The sequence below is a fragment of the Epinephelus moara genome, chromosome 21 (genome assembly GCF_006386435.1).
Source record: "Epinephelus moara isolate mb chromosome 21, YSFRI_EMoa_1.0, whole genome shotgun sequence".
Classification (NCBI taxonomy): Eukaryota; Metazoa; Chordata; class Actinopteri; order Perciformes; family Serranidae; genus Epinephelus; species Epinephelus moara.
Window position 1 is genome coordinate 19,600,048 of NC_065526.1, and position 19,419 is coordinate 19,619,466.

At 43.6% G+C, this 19,419-nt stretch overlaps 1 protein-coding gene across 2 annotated transcripts; it reads left to right on the forward strand.

Annotated features, from left to right (window-relative positions):
- Positions 1-18,768, forward strand: LOC126408748 (serine/threonine-protein kinase tousled-like 1-B). Of its 2 annotated transcripts, XM_050074392.1 has the most exons (22): positions 1-646; positions 2,550-2,671; positions 3,721-3,789; positions 5,448-5,486; positions 5,620-5,695; positions 5,786-5,829; positions 5,923-6,015; positions 6,138-6,218; positions 6,316-6,408; positions 6,498-6,608; positions 8,724-8,860; positions 9,113-9,304; positions 9,931-9,997; positions 10,224-10,321; positions 10,564-10,645; positions 10,750-10,841; positions 13,236-13,325; positions 14,146-14,315; positions 14,446-14,581; positions 15,206-15,317; positions 16,183-16,290; positions 17,914-18,768. In XM_050074392.1, exons 1-22 carry the CDS (start codon positions 520-522, stop codon positions 18,061-18,063), a joined length of 2,289 nt encoding a protein of 762 aa, XP_049930349.1. In that variant the 5' UTR covers positions 1-519; the 3' UTR covers positions 18,064-18,768. The 2 variants fall into 2 exon arrangements, with proteins under 2 accessions (XP_049930349.1, XP_049930350.1); XM_050074393.1 differs by lacking the exon at positions 5,448-5,486 and having other exon boundaries at positions 2-646.
- The last annotated feature ends 651 nt before the right edge of the window (positions 18,769-19,419 follow it).

The following is a 19,419-nucleotide window of genomic DNA, read 5'->3' on the forward strand; positions in this document are numbered from 1 at the left end:
CTGTTTTCTTTCTCTCCTCGAGCAGACAAGAACTTTCGGCCATTTTTTCGGGGTGTTTGTTGTTTTCACCCAAACAAGAGGCTGCTCTCAGGTCGACGCTGAAATGTGCCTCCCAGTGAACCTATGGCGAGTTTGGAGGAGGGTAAAATGATCCCAGATCAGTGTCTGTTTCGGTGTCATGCCATCCCCCATCGCGCTGCTAGGTGCGCGCCAGCCTCGCGATAGCCTCGCCTACTAGAATCAAAGCTCCGCTCGTGAACTGGATGCTGACAGGCGCGCGGTGCGGTCATCATGCAAAGGTTACATTGGATCCGTTTCAGCGAGTCTCTGAAGAAGAAGCTGCTCCTCCGCAGGACCCTCACGGGTCACAAAATGCGAGACGTCTAGCGACACAAAAACGCTCGGACTCACGTTTACGGGCCTGTTTGGTTACAGCAGGTGTCAGACGATGGACGCAAGTTTGGGATTTCCGCGAACGGCAGTGTGTACGCTGGCTCCTCTCGGCGGTAAAGTGGCTTCATGAGTGTCCAAAGTAACAGTGGAAGTGGTGGTGGAAGTTTGGAGGCGACGCCATCTTGGTCGCAGCTCTCCTCGTCCCCAACGATTTCTCAACAACATATAACGGCGACCGCAAAGAGCAAGGAAGGTATATTAGCTCGCCAAGTGCACGACTGACTCTTGTTCTCCTTAAAGTGTGTCCTTTGCGGGAGAAGTGGATTATTTTGGCCGTGTCGAGCTAACGTTTGGTGAAGTAAAAATGGATGTCAAGTTCACTGATGCCGTGAATTGGAAGCCAAACGTCAGCTGTCAGTTCAGTTGATGGCCAGTCTAAGTAGCAGCAAGCTATCATGTTTGCACAAAGGAAGCGCTAGCTTGTTTTGTTTGTCAGTTTACATGATTTCTTGCTTCTCGTCGCTGTTGATGTGATAACAGTGTTTTGTGGCAGTTAGTAACATTCGCCCCCTCAACAGCATCTAGCTGGGTATGAAATAACGTAGCTATGCATGCATCCATTAATGCATTACAGTGCATGGTAAACTTACCAACAGGCCCTGGGTGTTACATGTGTGCCCAGTTTGGATGCCTCTGTTTTTCACATTGTTGTCGACATGCTGGGACTCTTGTTTACTCCGACATTGCTGAGCTGCTGGATGTGATGTGACAAAAGAATGATCACAAGTGGGAGCAAGTGGTTATAATCCTCCAGCTGAGTGAGTTAGCTACACGACATGATATGTTAAAAAATATCTACACAGCGATGATGTGAATAAGTCGGTACGATTGACAGCCTGTGTTGTGATCACTGTACAGGGGTTGTGGTTATGATAATTAATTTTCACCCTTAATACTAATGTGCTAAGATACCAAACAATGGTGCAGTATGAAGCTCTGGCTGTATAGATTAATTAATCTAAATGACTCCCCCCCCCCCTGTCCTCAGGTAACCTCACGCAGGCCTCTGTCTGTGCTTTCTGTTTCACTGGCTGCTCAGGAGTTTCATAATGTCCATTATGCCTTTTAGGGCTTGCCCCTGTGCCTCAAGCTATGTAAAGATGACAGCCAGGAAATGTCCAGTAAGGAAACAAACACTTGCAGCAGCAGTCAGCAGGGAGCAGAGAACCTCTGTGTGTGTGTGTGTGTGTGTGTGTGTGTGTGTGTGTGTGTGTGTGTGTGTCTCTCTCTCTCTCTCTCTCTCTGGAGACTGGTTGTCATAGAACAAGGCCCAGGCAGGCAGCATATAGCCTGCTGCTTGTGTGAAAATAATTTTATGTGTGGGTCAGATTTACCGCTCCAGCATCTTCAAAGCTGTCTGTATAGTGAGGAAATGTAAAACTGGGCAAAAGTCTGTTTGGCCTGTTAAACAACAGTGTTTGAAACGTGGATGCACACGTGTAGCATTTGAATTAGCCACCACTAAAAGGCCCTAAACTGTATTATTGCCTGTTAGCTTGTGGAAAGGAATGACTTTGGTATAAAACTTCCAGTGTCTTTATCCCAGCTGACATCATGCTCCATGTGCAAGGCTTCTGAGCTATTGGGATCCCTAAATATCACAGACTAGTTTAGCACAGTGCAATGAGGCCATTGTGACAGGCTAACTTATGAGATAATAGAGGGGCCGGTTGAGGATTTTTGTGCTGACAAACTAGGAGACTCACTCTGCCCGGCCTCGACTCTTCTCCCTCCTGACTACCCAGTGGTGGAATGACCTTCCTGCTTAAGTTAGAAATGCAGTGTCACTCATCTGCAGTATCTTCCATCGTAGCATGAAAGTGCATCTTTTTTAAAGAGCTACCTCCACTGCCCAGTTGAATCAAATCCATTTTTCTATTTTTATCCTCTAATCACTCTAATTTTCTCTAATCCGCCCCCAGATACTGTCCTCTGCTCCTTCTCTTAGTGCCCGTTTTTATTCCTTTCCAGTAATGTCCTCGAAGAATAATGTTCAGAGCTCAGTTGCTCTCATTCCTTGCGCTTGTCACCATTGTTTGTTTGTAGTGATGACAATGCAAGCGTCTAACCTTACTCTGTTGATCCCCTTGTGTCAGGCCCAATGGAGGAGCTGCACAGCCTGGACCCCAGGAGACAGGAGCTGCTGGAGGCCAGGTTCACAGGGGCTGTCAGTGGCAACACAGTAGGCAGCACTGGGAGCACCAGCGGAGGTGCTAAGGTAACCGCAGCACAGAAAGCCTTTTTTTTGAGACGCAACACACACTTCAGACAAGAGCCTCATGAGCTAAAAGTAAAAGTATACTATGCTGGATTATTGGTTACAGTATGTAAACACGCTCACCAGCAAAATTCAAAGTGAAACCCAACCCCAGATTGACTCTCATCTGCATTTTGCCTTGCTATATTTGTATTTTTTCTTCTTTGTGTCTGCTGTCTATGGTCTGGCACCTGATAGCTACCTTTGTATAAAGCCCTGACCTCACCTGAGCCCTGTAGGGGTACACGCCAATAAACATCCTGATCACAGAAAATAAGAAAACACAAGCAGAGTCTCTGCAGATAAAGACACCGCCACACTCTTCTAGTGGGTCATCAGTGATGATTTAGAGGGATTACTTCTGTATGAGTCTAGACATTGTTTTTTAGGAAAATCCTGCATAGTATAGCTTTAATTTGTGCGCTCCTTATTCCTGACTAAGGAAGGATTTAATAGCTTTAACCAGCTTTGTTTTATTCACAATCTTTGCTCACAAGACAACACTTTCTGGAGACTAATTTAGAAATTAGCTGCTTTCTTGTGATGTTAATAAACAGAAATGTCCAATCTCAAGTTCCGATATCAGTACTGGCGACAACTAGTGGTTGCTTGCAGCAGAAAGAATGCTGCGCACAAGCTGTAGCAGTCTTGAGACTTGTGTTAACGCCACCATGTTAGCTCCTATGCCTTTAAAAAGTGGGAGCAGGAAATTAAAAACCACACCCAGGTTCTCATGGTGGAAAAGAAGGTAAAAGTTCCTGTTTTCCTAAAAAGGATGAAGGTTTCCTTGCATGTGGTGGAAAAGAGCCAAGTGACACACCTAACAACTGAAGATCTGGATTCCTATCAGACGTGTCAGTCTGGAGGCCAGCCCCCAGGCTTTGTTTCACTGTTGTTTACATTTCATGAGGTTTTCTGAACTCGGATAGCACCGCACACCTGTGGAGAGTATTTTCATATTTTCATATCGTATGTGTTCACTTATGTGTTTGAATCCTCACTGTGTGCAGGGTCTGGCCAACGAGTCGTCTAACCACAGCTATGGCAGTCTGGGCTCATCTAGCGACAAGGAGTCAGAGGTAAAACACAACAGACACAGACACAGTCAGTTTGGGCATGGATCAGAGTTTACACTAGATTTCTTTCTCCTTGAAGGCCAACATTCCAGAAATCCAGCCATATAGAACAACTACAGTACGTATGGTTTAAATAGTCATATAATAGCCTACATTTAAACAGCAATAAAACACAAACACCGCTTTACATTTCAAGCCCATGAAATTATGTAACTTAAGATGGCCTAAATGAAGAAGCGGTTTCCTGAACATAGTGAATAATCAGAGGAGATTAGTGGCAGAGGCAAAGGAGGAATAGGACTCGGTAAGGGAGACATCCCAAGTCCTCCGTGAAAACATCCAGGGAATTACCTAGCTTGCTATCCATCGTGAAGCTCCCTAAGGTGGAGTATAGTGTTCCTCCTGTCTAATCTATGAGGAGATGTGCAGTGTGTTGAAGGTCTCCCAGGAAAACAGAACCCATGATGCCGTCACCGACATCGAGCGTGCTAAGAGGAAGACCGTTACTGTCATAGATGTCTTATTAAATCTAAAGAGGCAGGGCCGCACGCTGTAAGGGTCTGCGTAATATCAGTTAATATCTACGTTGTCTTGGCAGCATGTCTTATAGGTACTACTACTAAGATTTTTTTTTTCTTTAAATATAGACAGTATGCCTATATCTCAGAATTTCTTCAGTTTCTGGGGAAAACACTAAATGGACTTGTTATTTAAATACGCAGTTAAAACAAGCAAAGAGCTTACAGAACAACAGCCAAGCGTCAGGGAGAGGATATGTGTGATTGCTTAAAGGAAAACACGACAGAAAATCATTTAACGAGTTCCTAAAATTTCAGGAAAACTCGTCCCTTATTATTCACAGGAAATAATCTGCTTAAAATTCATCCAAATCGCTCTTTTTACACAAACAAACACACAAACCCCTGTCTGAGGCACTCCGTTTAGCGCCTGTCTCTTTAAGCCCACCTCCTGAAAAAGCCCAGGCTGCAAAATCACCAACTAATGCTTCTTAACACAACCGGACATGTTCCAGCAGGAATATGATCTGAAATCAGGGAGAAATTGTCAACATCTTGCAACCATGTTTACATGTTTCCCCAGTGTTAGCATGTAGCTACATGTAGCAGTGTAGGCTACGTGATGTAAACACTTGCAGTAGCGTACCGCAGATGATGATAAAAAGAAAACCGGCACACTATGACGTCATACTGTAGCCAGAGTAGGAAATACAGAATGGTAAGAAGCCTGAAGTTTTACAAACATTTACCTCAGTATTTAAAACTTTAGCCACGTTTAATTTGAACATCCGTCATTGTAACAGTATATATAAGAAACAAAATACAGGAGAGCATAATAAGTCCCCTTTAATATAGTTTTTTATATTGGCAGCTGGTGTTTATAAACGCTGCTTCAAATGACAGTTGTTGTTTATGAACGCCGCTCTTTGCGCCTCCACATGTGTGCCTGAATGCCGAGGCTGTTTATTCGTTTTGAGAAGACGGAACAAAAGCTGAAATTAAGTATTATTTGCTTTGCTACAAATACACCAACAATGAAACCTGGTTTTGACACAGTTGCATGTTGTCGGTGCGTCCTTGCTCTGCCCACTCGTCTTTCTGTCTCTCCCACTACCTCCACCTCTCCTTCTCTTCTCTTCCTAGAACTCTGATTTGAAAAGAGGGAGCTCCCCTGCCTACTCAGTATGTACTCTTTGTTCCTGCTGCTCTTTCCTGCTCAACACCACCACTCGCACCAGCTTTGTTAGGTAAAACACAAGGGACTCATGCCTTTTTTTTTTTAAATTCTCCTCTCTTATTTCCCATCGATTCACAGACCCCAGAGAAGAAGCACTCTGAGACGTCCAGAGGGAGGAAAAGGAAAGCTGATACCTATTCAGAGAGTAGTCAAGGTATGACTGACACCGGCAAGAAATCAGTATAATGTAGGCATCGATGCATTACTGATGGCCTGCATTAAATCTGTTCAATTTTCAATGCAGGGAAGACTTCCACACGCGGGCCCAAGATCAGCGACTACTTTGATGTGAGTATTACAGCAACTCCCGTCATCCCAAAATGGCTCCATCCTTTTTATTTTTAATCCACATTTTCAACTTTGCCTGTTTCCTCTGCAAAGTTCCAGCAGGGTGGAAATGGTTCCAGTCCAGTCAGAGGACTCCCATCGGCTCGCCGCTCTCCACAGAACTCACACTCTGCCCCGGGCTCTATCGTGAGTATTGCACAAACAATAGAGTGCATTGCACAAGGATTATTTATGAGTTATTTGCACACGAGGTGGATGTGAGTCTCCGTGTGTTATTACAAGGTTTAAAAATACCTGTTTGTCCGTAGATCCGGCAGAACAGCTCCTCTCCTACGAGTCTGTCTTTTGGGGAACACAATCCTAAAGCTTCCTCCAGCAAGTGTGTCCAGGTAATATGACGCACACAGGAAACACTCACACAGCAACACTTCATTGTACAGTTATTAATACAGCTCTGACTGGTGTCTCTGTGTGTGAATGTTTTAGACGGAGCTGACAGGCTTGAAACTCGCTGCTCTGGAGAGCAACAAGAGTCTGGACCTGGAAAAAAAAGAGGGGCGAATAGACGACCTGCTCAGGGTGAGTTCATCGCACATAATCTACATTTTGGTTATCAACAACAAGTTATCATGTCAGGTTTGTGTTATGATTATGACTGTCCTTTACAGGCTAACTGTGACCTGCGGCGACAGATAGACGAACAGCAGAAACTCCTGGAAAAATACAAAGAGAGGCTCAATAAGTGCATCACCATGAGCAAGAAACTGCTTATAGAGAAGGTATCTGTCTTTGCATATATGCAGCCTTTTGTCTATTCACTGGACGTCTAATGAAAGAATAGCTGCATTAAGACGTCACTGTGTTTGAGTTCTTGTGGGCAGAAAGGAAAACAAACTGACAGGGACACAGCCCACTGTATATCAGCCTAACAGAGACACTGGCTCCATCTGAAATTCCTTAATAACATTATATTCAATACACTAAAGTAGTATATGAGTTTTTTTTAGTATGTCTGAAACCTTGGTATGAAACCAATAGTATGAGAATTGCATTCTGTTGCCAAGGAAATATTACACCATGCAAACACTGAGCATTATGTTGGCATAAATATCCCACGATGCAATGCTGTAGACGACAGTATTCATAACAGAAAATGGCAGACAGTGACCAAGACAGCTCTGTAATGTCAATAACGGTTCAATTGAAGTGTTAGCGGGATGCACAAGTTCGCCTGCTGCTCACATTTTCTAACAGCGGAAGTAACGTTACTCCTACGGACGTGAAGAAACACTAAAAACTTAAGAGGTTCGTCATGCTTGCTGTAAGGTATTGCAGATGCCGTTAGAGCTGAGGTTGGCACGCTTTACCATGGTTACATGGCTCTAACCAGCAAGGAAGCTCTCAAGAAGTGACGTGGTAATTACAGCTCAGTGCGTCCACAAAGATACATACCAAGGGTGGGAATCACAAACAAACACAAAACAATCAATCCCACGTACTCAAACAGAAAATCCTCTATTAAAAACATGTACATTTAATTTTATTATTAATCACCGATGATCCGCCTCAAACGCAAAGATACTGTCCTATCAGGGTTCATGATTCTAATATATAATTTGCAATATATTAATATATTGCTCCTCCATTGTTGTTGCTTAGCACTTGTACATTTAAGATGTCAAGGTTGGTCTTTGTGGAAGGCTTTTTGGCCTAACCCCTCTTTCATTTCTGTTGAACGGCTGGATAAAACAAGCCAGTGGCGAGCACAACATATTACCCAAAGTTAGACATTTTTCAGCTCTCAGCGACCAGAAAAAAAACAAAAAACACTCGTCGTAGAATGGACGCTCAGCGGGTTGTCGTGCTGCTGGTATTTTTTTTATTTTTTTATTTATTTATTTTTTTTAGATATTTTTTGGGGCATTTTTAGCCTTTAATGGACAGGACAGACAAGTGTGAAAGGGGGAGAGAAAGAGAGGGAGTGACATGCAGCAAAGGGCCACAGGCTGGAGTCGAACCCGGGCCGCTGCGGCAACAGCCTTGTACATGGGGGCGCCTGCTCTACCACTAAGCCACCGACGCCCCGTGCTGCTTGTATTTATAGCACAAAGTAAATATATGCCGCTGCCATTGCGAAGAATTAAAAAATACGCTGGCCGCAGGAAAAAACGCTTTTCTTTTTGATGCGTCAAGGTGGAACGGTCGATGCGGCTGCACTTGTGGCCATCCTCCACGTGTTGTTTGTGTTTGATCATCCGTGCTGGTGGGCTTTCCTCTTCTTCCTTTGACGTTTGATGGCAGACTAGGATACTAGTTGGCAGAAACTGGATCCCTGATACCTGTAGTGTTGCTTTTCGTGACATCCCTATGGGTATGCAGTGCGTCATACGCGGTTTTGGACGCAGCGTATATCATCTTACAATGTTCTTACACCTAATGTGTCAGCTACAGATAGAAGATTAAAAACATATTGCTTGCAAAGAAGTGCCATTGCTCATGCAACAGAAATAGAGCAACACTTTATCCGATAACAAGTCAATATTCTCTGGTGTTATAGCTCTGCTTTGGTCCTCGACTCCTGAGAGGAATATTCTGTCTGTGGGTTGGTAGATCTTAAAATCTCTTTACCAGCCACCTGTTTTCCTAAGGTCTCCACCATCTTGGGCTGGTGTTGCACAGTGGTTATAGGATTTAGGGTACAAGCAACCTTGTCACAATATAGTCAACTTCAAAGATATATGTACCTACCACACGTTTAGTCTGGGTGGAGAGAGGTTACAGGTGAGGGTTTGTCACATTTTGTGTGTCTCTTCTCTTTCGTCTGTTCCTTATGAGATGCCTTCAGCAACACTGCTTATTATTTCTAATATCTGTCTGCCTGTTTTTGTGAACAGAGCACCCAGGAGAAGCAGTCGTGTCGTGAGAAGAGCATGCAGGACCGTCTCCGTCTCGGTCACTTCACCACTGTCAGGCACGGAGCGTCCTACACGGAGCAGTGGACGGACGGATACGCATTCCAGAACCTGATCAAGTGAGAGACGGCAAACGCATGCATCGTTTTCATCTGAATGAATGTCCCCATATTTCTTTTAGATTTTTGCATCGAGCGTTGCATTCTAAACAGTGTTGAAGGGTCAGAAATAGAGTGGCTCTTAAGTGGATTTTCTTTGCATGCTTCACTTCACAGCCAGGAGCAAAACATATGAAAGGCTGTTTGTTGTCTGCTAATGCCTTTCCCATATGACTGATTCCCCTACACCTCTGTGTCCTCCTCTCTTTGCAGGCAACAGGAGGGCATCAACCAGCAGAGGGAGGACATCGAGCGACAAAGGAAGCTGCTGGCCAAGAGGAAGCCTCCGAACCCTGCGTCTCCCTCCCTGTCGGTGGCCTCCACCTCTGAACCCAAGCAGCGCAAAACTAAGGTGGTCAATGGCAACGACTCGGACCCCTTCCTCAAGCCCTCCTTGCCCCAGCTGTGAGTACATCAAAATCAATGCAGCACTGAAGGATGCTGGACGGATGATCGTCCCTTTTATATTGTTTTGACTGTAGAAGTCTTAGTAGCTGTACATCATAGTCCTCTTTCAGGCTACATCCACATCCACTATCGCTACGTTTCTGCCTAGCGTCCTTACAACTCTAAACTGAGACTTTTGATAAAGCAGCTGTCCCCGTTTTATTTTGAAAACTCCACGGTTACGTTATTAGTCTTGTTGGGCAGGAAACAATGACACTGACACCCATGTTCGCGCTTGGATTGGGTCGTATCAGTCTTAACGCATTTGCTTTGCAACGACTCTCAATCCCAGACTTGACCGCCTTATACTCGTTTTACTTTCAGTAACAGTTCCACCTTGTTCACCCAAGTAAAGAAATCTCTGGTCTTGTTTTTTGCCATTGCTGTTGAGTAGATGATCAGCTTCATAGTCATCATAGTTGTTCACATTGCCTCTTCAGTTGGAGGCTTTAAAAAATCATTTCAAGATGACTTGAAGTTGAATTATCATGTTTGCTGTAGTCTGAAACATATGTTCCAAATAAACTGTTTTCTGAGGGGTTTTTTTTCTGCCTGGAGATTTTGACTTGTCCATATTTTGGCAGACTGACCCTCGCTGAGTACCACGAGCAGGAAGAGATCTTCAAGCTTCGCCTTGGACATCTGAAGAAGGTCAGTATCAGAAAAAAATCCAATCGATCACAACACATTGTGACCAGAAGACATTTTATCTCATGAAATGGTCAACATGAACATTAAAACACTGAAAATGTAATAGATGGTTATGCATTCAGTTTTATAAGGCCGATGGAGTCTTGAACTGTTTGATTGTATATTTTAGTTTTTAGCGCATGAACCTTGAACCAGCAAAATAATCTTATGCGGTGTATTTATGTAGGAGGAAGCTGAGATCCAGGCTGAGCTGGAGCGGTTGGAGCGGGTGCGAAACCTTCACATTAGAGAGCTGAAGAGGATAAACAACGAGGACAGCTCAGCGTAAGTCTGTTCTGCATGCAGCACCATAACATGCCAAGTAACGTCATGGTTAAGACTGGGACTAAAAACTCACTTAATGAATGTAATTAAATTGTGATTTCTTACATTGTCAAGACGTTTAGTTTACTTGATCAAGTGGAGACATTTAAGTAAAGGAATGTAAATATGGAAGTGAAATAAAAATCATCTTTGCTAAGCGTTTTAAGGTGACAAGGATAAAACAAATGTGCCTCCTCACACAGGTTTAAAGACCACCCTACGCTGAATGAGAGGTACCTGCTGCTGCACTTGCTGGGCAGGGGCGGCTTCAGTGAAGTCTATAAGGTAATGTCTGTTTGGTTGGACTACTTTTTCTTTTTCTTTCCTATCCCCCTTTCTCTGCAGAGCATGTTTGGAGACAAATATGTGTGTTTTCTTGTCACACACAGGCTTTTGACCTGTTTGAGCAGCGCTACGCAGCTGTTAAAATCCACCAGCTCAACAAGAACTGGAGAGAGGAGAAAAAGGAGAACTACCACAAGTAGGTCTCATACACACACACGCACAGAAAACTAAAAGCTGGGGTAAGCAGTTTTCTTAAAATGTCATTGGGCAAAAATTCCATACTAACCTTTCAGCATTTTGTAACTCAAGTGGTTTGAGAAAGACTTCCGCACCTCCTCTTGGCTCTAAAAAGCTAGCCTGTGACGAGACCTTGGCCAGTCACAGGTCAATTCAGAATGAGGGCGTTCCTATTGGCTGCTCTACAAATGCAGATGCACATGCACACCCCTTCAGATGGTCAGAGATTCAATGGAGGAGAATCCTGCTGAGAAAGTTGCTATTCCAGCGTTGGCAACAACTGTCTACACTGCAAAGCAACCTAGAGACGGGCGTGTTAAAATGAGAGTCTAAACGAGACACTGAAACCCTTTCACCACCAAAATTAGTGTGTATATTCCGGTTTTAAAAACATGAAAAAACTCGCTAAAACTTGGCGGTAGACTCCTTTCCCATTGCCAGTAGACAAGACAATTGTATAGGCCTCTGCTGGTTTTTCGTATCCTGTGTGATGAACGTACTTCTTCCTTGTATCTGTTATCTATTTAACCTCTCGTTTAAACTCGGTGCAAACCAAATTGGAATAATGTCACAGCACTGCTTGCTTGGAGACAGGCGAAATTTATTTCCATCACTGCCGATCAGAGCCTATCAAAGCTGGAGCTGATAAATCGTGACTCGTGACTACTGCAGTTGTTAGTCCTGGAGGTGAATGCAGATTGTAATCTTTCCCTTTAAAGACAAAAGCCAGATGTTAGTGGCTGTTATTGGGGTTTTTGTTGCCCAGTGGTAAAGGGGCTTCAAAGAAAGTCTGACAATAGACACAATAAAATGTGTCTTTATCAGCGAAGTGTTTCAGAGAAAGGGAGTAAATGTTGCTAATAGTTGAGCCTTACCAGAGACAAAGATACAAATATACAACCACACACTTAAAAAATAGGAATTAGGTTTGATCCCACTTAATTAAATAAAAGCTACATAAATACAAGTATAAAAAGACAGGTTTTAAGATTTCGTTTGAAGCTGTCTGCTGAATCAGAGAGTCTGACCTCCTCTGGAAGGCTGTTCTAGAGGCGAGGGCCGAAGATGGAGAATACAGCATCACAGTATGATTTAGTTCTACTCTGGGGGACATTTAGTAGAACAGAGGTGGAGGATCTTAAGGATCTAGAGGGAACGTATCTAACCAACATATCATATAAATAGTCAGGAGCCAGGCAATGCAGAGATTTAAAAACTAAAATCAAAATTGTAAAATGAATTCGAAGATCTAAAGGACACCAATGAAGAGCCTTTAAACCAGAGTAATGTGTTCTTAATGTTTCGTCTTGGGAGTAGACGTGCTGCTGCAGGTAAACATAGGTTTACATTACCAAAGGTTTATGACAAAATCACTTGACGACACCAAATCCCGTGTGCGCACGGCGAGAGAGGAGAGGGAGAGACGCTGTGCTGCTGCCAGAGGAGCCGCTGAATGAGTTCCCTCTGAGCGGTAAGTCGCTAAAAGAGTCTGAGAAGTCCGGGACTGTTCATAAAACATTCAGGACGCCACAGTTCATTCGACACTACTGAAGCTGCTCCTCTTTTTGGAACCACCGCGGAGTCGGTAATAATTTCACTTTGAGCCATTCTTGTTGTTGCCAGTATAAGGGGTATCATATTAAAAGTTATACCGGTATTATTGTGAATGAGATGATATGGCACACCCCTAATCTGAAGTTTGTTGAAAGATTTCTTTGAGAGGCCTGAGAACACGGCATTACAGTAGTCAAATCTGCTTGAGAAAAAACCATGAACAAGTTTTTCGATGTCGTCTTTAGATAAAAAAAAAGGTTGCACGTAGCTAACGTTAGCTGGAGCCTCAAGTCAGAGTTTGTCATCTCAAAAGGCTTGATAGGTTTTGCAAAGAAAACAGGAGGGCAGTACTCATAAAATTGCTGCTATAGTCACGATCGTGATGCTTGGAATGAATGACTAGTACTCGCAAAGGTTACTGTATGAATCACGTGAATTTGCCTGTGCTCGTCTGGTGGCGTGGGGATTTGGGAGAGAAGGAGGAGGGTGTGTTTTCACATTCTGGCCTTTTTTTTAATTTGCCTTTTCCAGAAAACTAGATAAAGGAGAGTAATTATACGCACATTATTATGTAGGTGCAGGGCTATCCAAAAACAGCTTACATGAAGGAAAAAGAAACGCCTGCACACTTTCGTCATGCCATGAAAGTTTAATCAAGATGTTTCGGTCCTGCTTGGATCTTTATCAGGTCAACATGTTTGCCACTTTCCAAAAAACTGCCTCCCCCAGCTTAAGGTACACAAAGACAAAATGTTTCTCCAGCAGCACGCACACCACGTTGACATTTATTTCCTTTCAGGCATGCATGCAGGGAATACCGGATACACAAGCAGCTGGACCATCCCAGAATAGTCAAACTGTATGACTACTTCTCCCTGGATACTGACACGTGAGTCACCTCTGACCTCTGCCAGCTGCAGCCCTGCTGGGTTGACATATCCTGAGGTTGTTTATCACCCGGCACTCACATGTTTAACCGTGGTTTTAAAACAACATGATGTATGTTAGTGAGATCCAAACCTTTTAAAGCCCTGCCCAGGAAATACTCTAATGCAGGTTTGTATTCAGCCTCAATGCTCTACGTCAGTCGGCGTTACACCTAAGAGCAAACATCAGATGGGTGTTATCAGATTGGGAAAGAGTAAATAGTAAAAGCAATTCACAGAAAAATGCATGATTCAGCGTCGGCATGCCCAGACAATGGAAGATATTTTTGAAGGTTTAATTGCAGACCAAGCATGTGAACTTTAGTCACCCGTACCCAGAAGACGGTTCAAAGAAACTGGAGGCAGTTGTAACAATTCTGTATGTTTGTCCAGATAAACAGACGAAACTATCGCTGTGTGGAGTCCAAAGGTCGAGTGTAACCCCAGCTCATATTGTACCATGTTAGCAGAGCTTCCCTTGGGCTCACTTTCATGACTGGAAACTTAAGTCAGGCTCATTTAGAAGCAGAGAGTCCTGACTCTGACCCCTGACCTGCATGCGGAGGAGGGAGATGTTAAATTCCTCCTTCTTAGCCTTCAGTCTTTTCTCTTCAAAGAAACTAGATGAGCATTTGATCTTTCTACTTCAGGGTCGATAAATAAACAACAGTATTGTTAAATTCTAGAGTACAGTTGAACTCAGTTTTGTTCACGTGCAGTTGTTAAATCTGATTTTTCTCTGCTGTATTTAACTGTGTGTGTCTGCGTCCTCTCCTCTCTCAGGTTCTGTACAGTTCTGGAGTTCTGCGAAGGCAACGACCTGGACTTCTACCTGAAGCAAAACAAGCTGATGTCAGAGAAGGAGGCACGCTCCATTGTCATGCAGATTGTCAGCGCCCTGCGCTACCTCAACGAAATCAAACCCCCCATCATCCACTACGACCTCAAACCTGGTGGGTCACAGGCTCAAAACGCTTTATGAATCATATGTGGAATTAAATGCAGATTACAGGAATCTGATGCTTTGTTTACGATGACGTGCTGTTGGTGTTACTGAGTCTCACTGTGTTGTGTGGTGCGCAGGTAACATCCTGTTGGTGGACGGTACTGCGTGTGGAGAAATCAAAATCACAGACTTCGGCCTGTCTAAGATTATGGATGATGATAACTATGGCGTGGACGGGATGGACCTCACATCACAGGGAGCAGGCACCTACTGGTAAGACACAAGCCCCTTTTACAAAGGCGGGAATGTCTGTATAAAACATATGCACACCAAGTCGAGGGGGGCATTGTTGTTCCTCTGTTGGTAAGAGCCACAAATCAATGTCTGTGTAAAACGACACTAAACGCAGACCCTGTTGTTTTACACGTTACGCCCCTTCCTTCCATAACACCAGGGAAGCATTATGTCACTGTTGTTTGCTTTAGTGCGAAAAAACAAAGCCGGTGTAGTCGTTGATCCTCTTTATGGCAGTACGGTGAATCTCTGTTTACAAAGGGCTTCAGACACATGCGCACCAAGACACACACACACACACACAGGGTTCCCATGGTCACAATCAGTATAGCTGCAAGACAGCTTTAACCGACGCTCAACCAATACAAAGCTGCATCCAATGATCTGCCGACCTATTTTGTACCACTTAGATAAAGACTTGGAAATGAGGTAAAAAATTTGGAAAAGTTATGAAAACGTTTTTAAAATGAATAGGTTAAAATGTGTATGAACCCTGGACACATTAACGTGTTAAAGTCCTCTTTATGGTCAGTCTAAAAGGGTCAACACACGTTATCTGTCACTACATTGTATGGCACTGATTACATTCTGTGTGTGTTTCAGGTACCTTCCTCCAGAGTGTTTTGTGGTCGGGAAGGAGCCACCTAAAATCTCCAACAAGGTGGACGTCTGGTCTGTGGGAGTCATCTTCTTCCAGTGCCTCTACGGACGCAAGGTACAACACCAAACTCCAACGACTGGCTACAGTCTGGCGAAAACCGTATACACACCTCCAGTAGATTGTTCAACATTCAAAGGATTCTTTCTTAAGCCTCTGACAGACTGTGCAATTTTAGCAACCTTATAAGTTTAGTGCAGCAACACTGGGCAGCATTGATCTAATAAACGTGGGTACGACATCAGGTTTGATGTATGCAGACTGTAGGGTGACAGCACCTACTGAATCACAGGCTACAGCGTACGATGCAACAGCTTCCCATACTGAGTGATGCTGCACGGGTTATTACTTCTCCAACTGTGAAGCACAACATAGAGGGTCACATTATTAAATAACCCTGAAGTTCTGTGGGCACACTGTACTATATACTGATAGGTTGCTCATCTGGCAGCTGCAACTCTGCCGCTATGTCCTTCCATGCTTCGTTGCTCTTTATGCGATCATCATCATCACAAAGTTTTCCTCTTTGCTGGAATCCCACACATTTCTTTTAGTGTTTTGCCTCCATGGCGAGCTGCTATCCATCTGTTTGTTTGGGTTTAGCGCCAGTGCGTCATTTCATGCTGCATTTCTATTATAACAGCAGTCACACAGTGAGATGGTCATCCCAAATTTCTGACGCTGTCTTTGATCGCAAGACTGTGACAACGGCCGTCCTTGAACCTCTCTCATTGGCGATGAAGGACCACCGTTTTAGAGCCATGACCAAAGATATTATCACGTTTCTTTCACATCGGTCATCTTTCGGACAGCCTAAAATCGCACAGTGTACCAGGCTTTAGTGAATTAATTATAATTAACAGTTGAATCAGTGTAGAAGACGTTGGAGTGGTGGTGATTGAATGTATTTTGTGTTTTCCAGCCGTTTGGTCACAACCAGTCACAGCAGGATATTCTCCAGGAAAACACCATCCTCAAAGCTACAGAGGTCCAGTTCCCTGCTAAACCACAGGCCAGCACAGAGGCCAAGGTAACACACACACACACACACACACACACACACACAGATTTATAGATTAAATAATCACATATGAATGTCTGTTTTGGGTCCAGTTAATGCAGTTGATTAAATACTGGTAAAATACTTCTAAAGTACTTCATCACATTGATCCAAAAAGCCTGTAAACCCAAAATGCCATGTGTATATAAATACAAGCAGGGATATTAAAGGGCTACTAACCTCAATATTAAAAGCAATTCAAAATGTCCGACATTTGGCAAATGTTAACAGGGTGTCTACAGGTCCTTGTTAAAGTCTTAAAATGTCTTAAATTAAGTTTTCTTAATATAAGCCCATAAAAAGTCTGAAATTGTCTTAAATGATGGGTCTTAAATATTTTCGGTCACATTACTGTGAAAATTTCTCCAGCCTGACAAACACAATGTCTGTTTACGATCATTGGACAGTCCGAAGAATTGCAATAATAAATAGCATACTGCTGCCTTGATGGTTTAGTTAGTTTGTGTTATTGTGTGACTTTGGAGGATCAGAACTAACCCAAAGTCACACAATAACACAAACAATCTAACTGATGGAGGCAGCAGTAGACGAGCAGCTCCTGTGTTCAGAGAGGTAAAATGACTGTGTTTCTCTCAATGGAGTCTGGTTTTGAAGAGAGCATAGATCTGTTTCACTTTTAGTTGAGTTCCCTGTTTCAAAGGGCTGTCTGAGGGCAAGGTCGTGCTGACCGCCACCTCCTGTATGTAGTACACATGGCTATGGATAAGTGCGTCATATAACCCCGCTTCAAAACCTATCCCTTTAAGTAACGATGTCCACCAGAGCTTTCAAACAATAGGGCCCGACCAATATGGATTTTTGGGGGCCGATGCCGATTCCGATATTATGGAATAAAAAAATCCCATAACCGCTATAGCGGCCAATTAAATTTTTACGTTTTTCAATTTAAAACCCCCCGAAATACCTTTTGATGGCTTAAATATAGTTCAAGCACTCGTTACAAAGATATAAATTGAAGGAAGAACATTGTACTATTTTCAAATACCTTTATTATTAGAAACTGTGTGGAACAAGCAGCATATGAACAATGTGAACACAAAATAAATCAAAAATATGATGTGCAAAAAGGCAGCAAACCTCTGGGAAATAAAATAATCATGCAAAATCTATATGAATTAAGACATTGACATGTATGTTCACAGTACCAGAGTTCCTCTTATTATTGCCACTTTAACAGAGGTAGGTTATAGTGCAAAAAGTAACACAAGGAAATCATTTCTAAGTAAAACACCATATTCCCTGCATTTTATTAGTGATGATAATATAAGTGTTAACATCGGCGTCAATTGGCCAACTTTTGGCCAATTGCCGATTATTCTCTAATGGTTATAATCGGCCGATTAAATCACCCGGCCGATAAATCGGTCAGGCCCTAGTGCAGTGACAAGTCAGCACATGCTGGATCATCTGAATCATCTCATGTGTCGCTATAAAAAGAGCTGTTTAAAGTGCAGCCTTTTCCACGAAGTAGACAAAGGAGCAGACAGCATATCTGTCTGTATTGTATCTCTTGAGTAAATATGAAGAGTCACACAGCCTGCAGCTCGTTTTATAATGTGTTCTGCCCTGCAGGCATTTATCCGGCGCTGTCTGGCCTACCGCAAGGAGGACCGGTTCGACGTTCACCAACTGTGCTCGGACTCCTACCTCCTCCCTCACATGAGACGCTCAAACTCCTCCGGCTCCCTGCAGCCCTCCGCCTCATCTCTTCCTACCTACTGACTGGCTCTCTCACGTGACTAATGGGACGCTGCGGCCAATCACAAGGCAGGATTGTTGGAATTGGAGGATAATGATATGGATCTTGTTTTATTGTTTTACTTGAGCTGTTCCCAAATGGAAGAAGCAACAGAGCGGAATTAAATGGAAACCATGAGATGGAAAAAGAAAGAAGAGGGATACCTCGTTTGCATACGTTGTACAGAGTTGTGCCCTTGAACTCAGCTGTGTGAGACAGGGGAAAGAACATAACTGGAAGGGAAATGGAAAGAGAGGCTCAGCATTGTTTGGAGCAAGAAAAGGAAACGATGAAGCCAGTGGATTCTTTATGGACTTTGTTAAATAACCCCGTAGGAGACATTTCAACAGCTGTAGGAGCTCCTAGATGCCCTGTCCAAGCCCACCTCTCTTAGCTCAACACCATTATACACCTCACAAGATGGCTTGAATTTCTTCAACATGAAGCCGCTCTTATTGATGTTCATGTTACTGATTTGAGGGTGGCATTGACCAGCGGGGATCAGAAAAAAGGGAGGGGGTGTTGCAGAGGAGGTGTGTGTGTCTGTACGTCAAATATAGGCCCAATTCAACTCTGCAATCCATTTTTACGAGGCACAAAATGGTTACATCTCATTAAATTTACCCTCTCTGGTGCACATGATGGGGCTTCACTTTAAAAGTGATGTAACCTAAAAAAAAAAAGAAAAAGTTCCAGATTAAATTTCTGGCGTTGATTTGCACTTCCAGTCCAGATCGTGGCGATCTGGTCTCAACACATTTGGCATGAAGTACTACAGCGTGGGCTCGTTCTGAACTTACGAGCAGCCTCGGTTCACATTTTTCCTTTGTTGCAAAGCAATTCAGGTCCGCTGCCGGGTTTGCAGGAAGCGGATCTGTGAATCTGTCTTAATCCATTTTTGTCGTTGAGATAAGAGTCGAAATGTTTCAAACAGCTGAGTATTACAGCACCCATGTCATCGCCGATGTCCTCGTCAACCTGCCTGAAGAGAGTCGGACTGAGCTGAGGGACTGGATCAGCTGTTACTGTACTGCAAAGGACTCGGGACACAGAATTTAGTGTACATTTCATGTGCAGGAGACATTACTCACTAGCAAATACATAATAATGAGGCTTATCCTTGCTTCCCAGTTGTCTCACTTTGCTCCGTTTATTTCCTGAAAGCTGTTCTCAGTTTGCTGCTATAAATGTTGCTTTTAGTTTGTAACGTGTGTGAATGGTTTGCGCCTCGCATATGTGCATACTTGAACTGTGTTAAGAGGAACACTCTCCAGAGATCCTTTTCTGAAACGGACACCCGCTGTGCTATTCGGGGGGGGCGGGTGGGGTGGGGAGGGGAG

Excerpts from the sequence above, each read along its gene's own strand:
- LOC126408748 (XM_050074392.1), top strand. The coding sequence starts at position 520 with ATGAGTGTCCAAAGTAACAGTGGAAGTGGTGGTGGAAGTTTGGAGGCG. Across the intron at positions 5,830-5,922 it reads AGATCAGCGACTACTTTGAT|TTCCAGCAGGGTGGAAATGG; the intron begins GTGAGTATTACA and ends TCCTCTGCAAAG. Across the intron at positions 14,582-15,205 it reads CAGGGAGCAGGCACCTACTG|GTACCTTCCTCCAGAGTGTT; the intron begins GTAAGACACAAG and ends TGTGTGTTTCAG.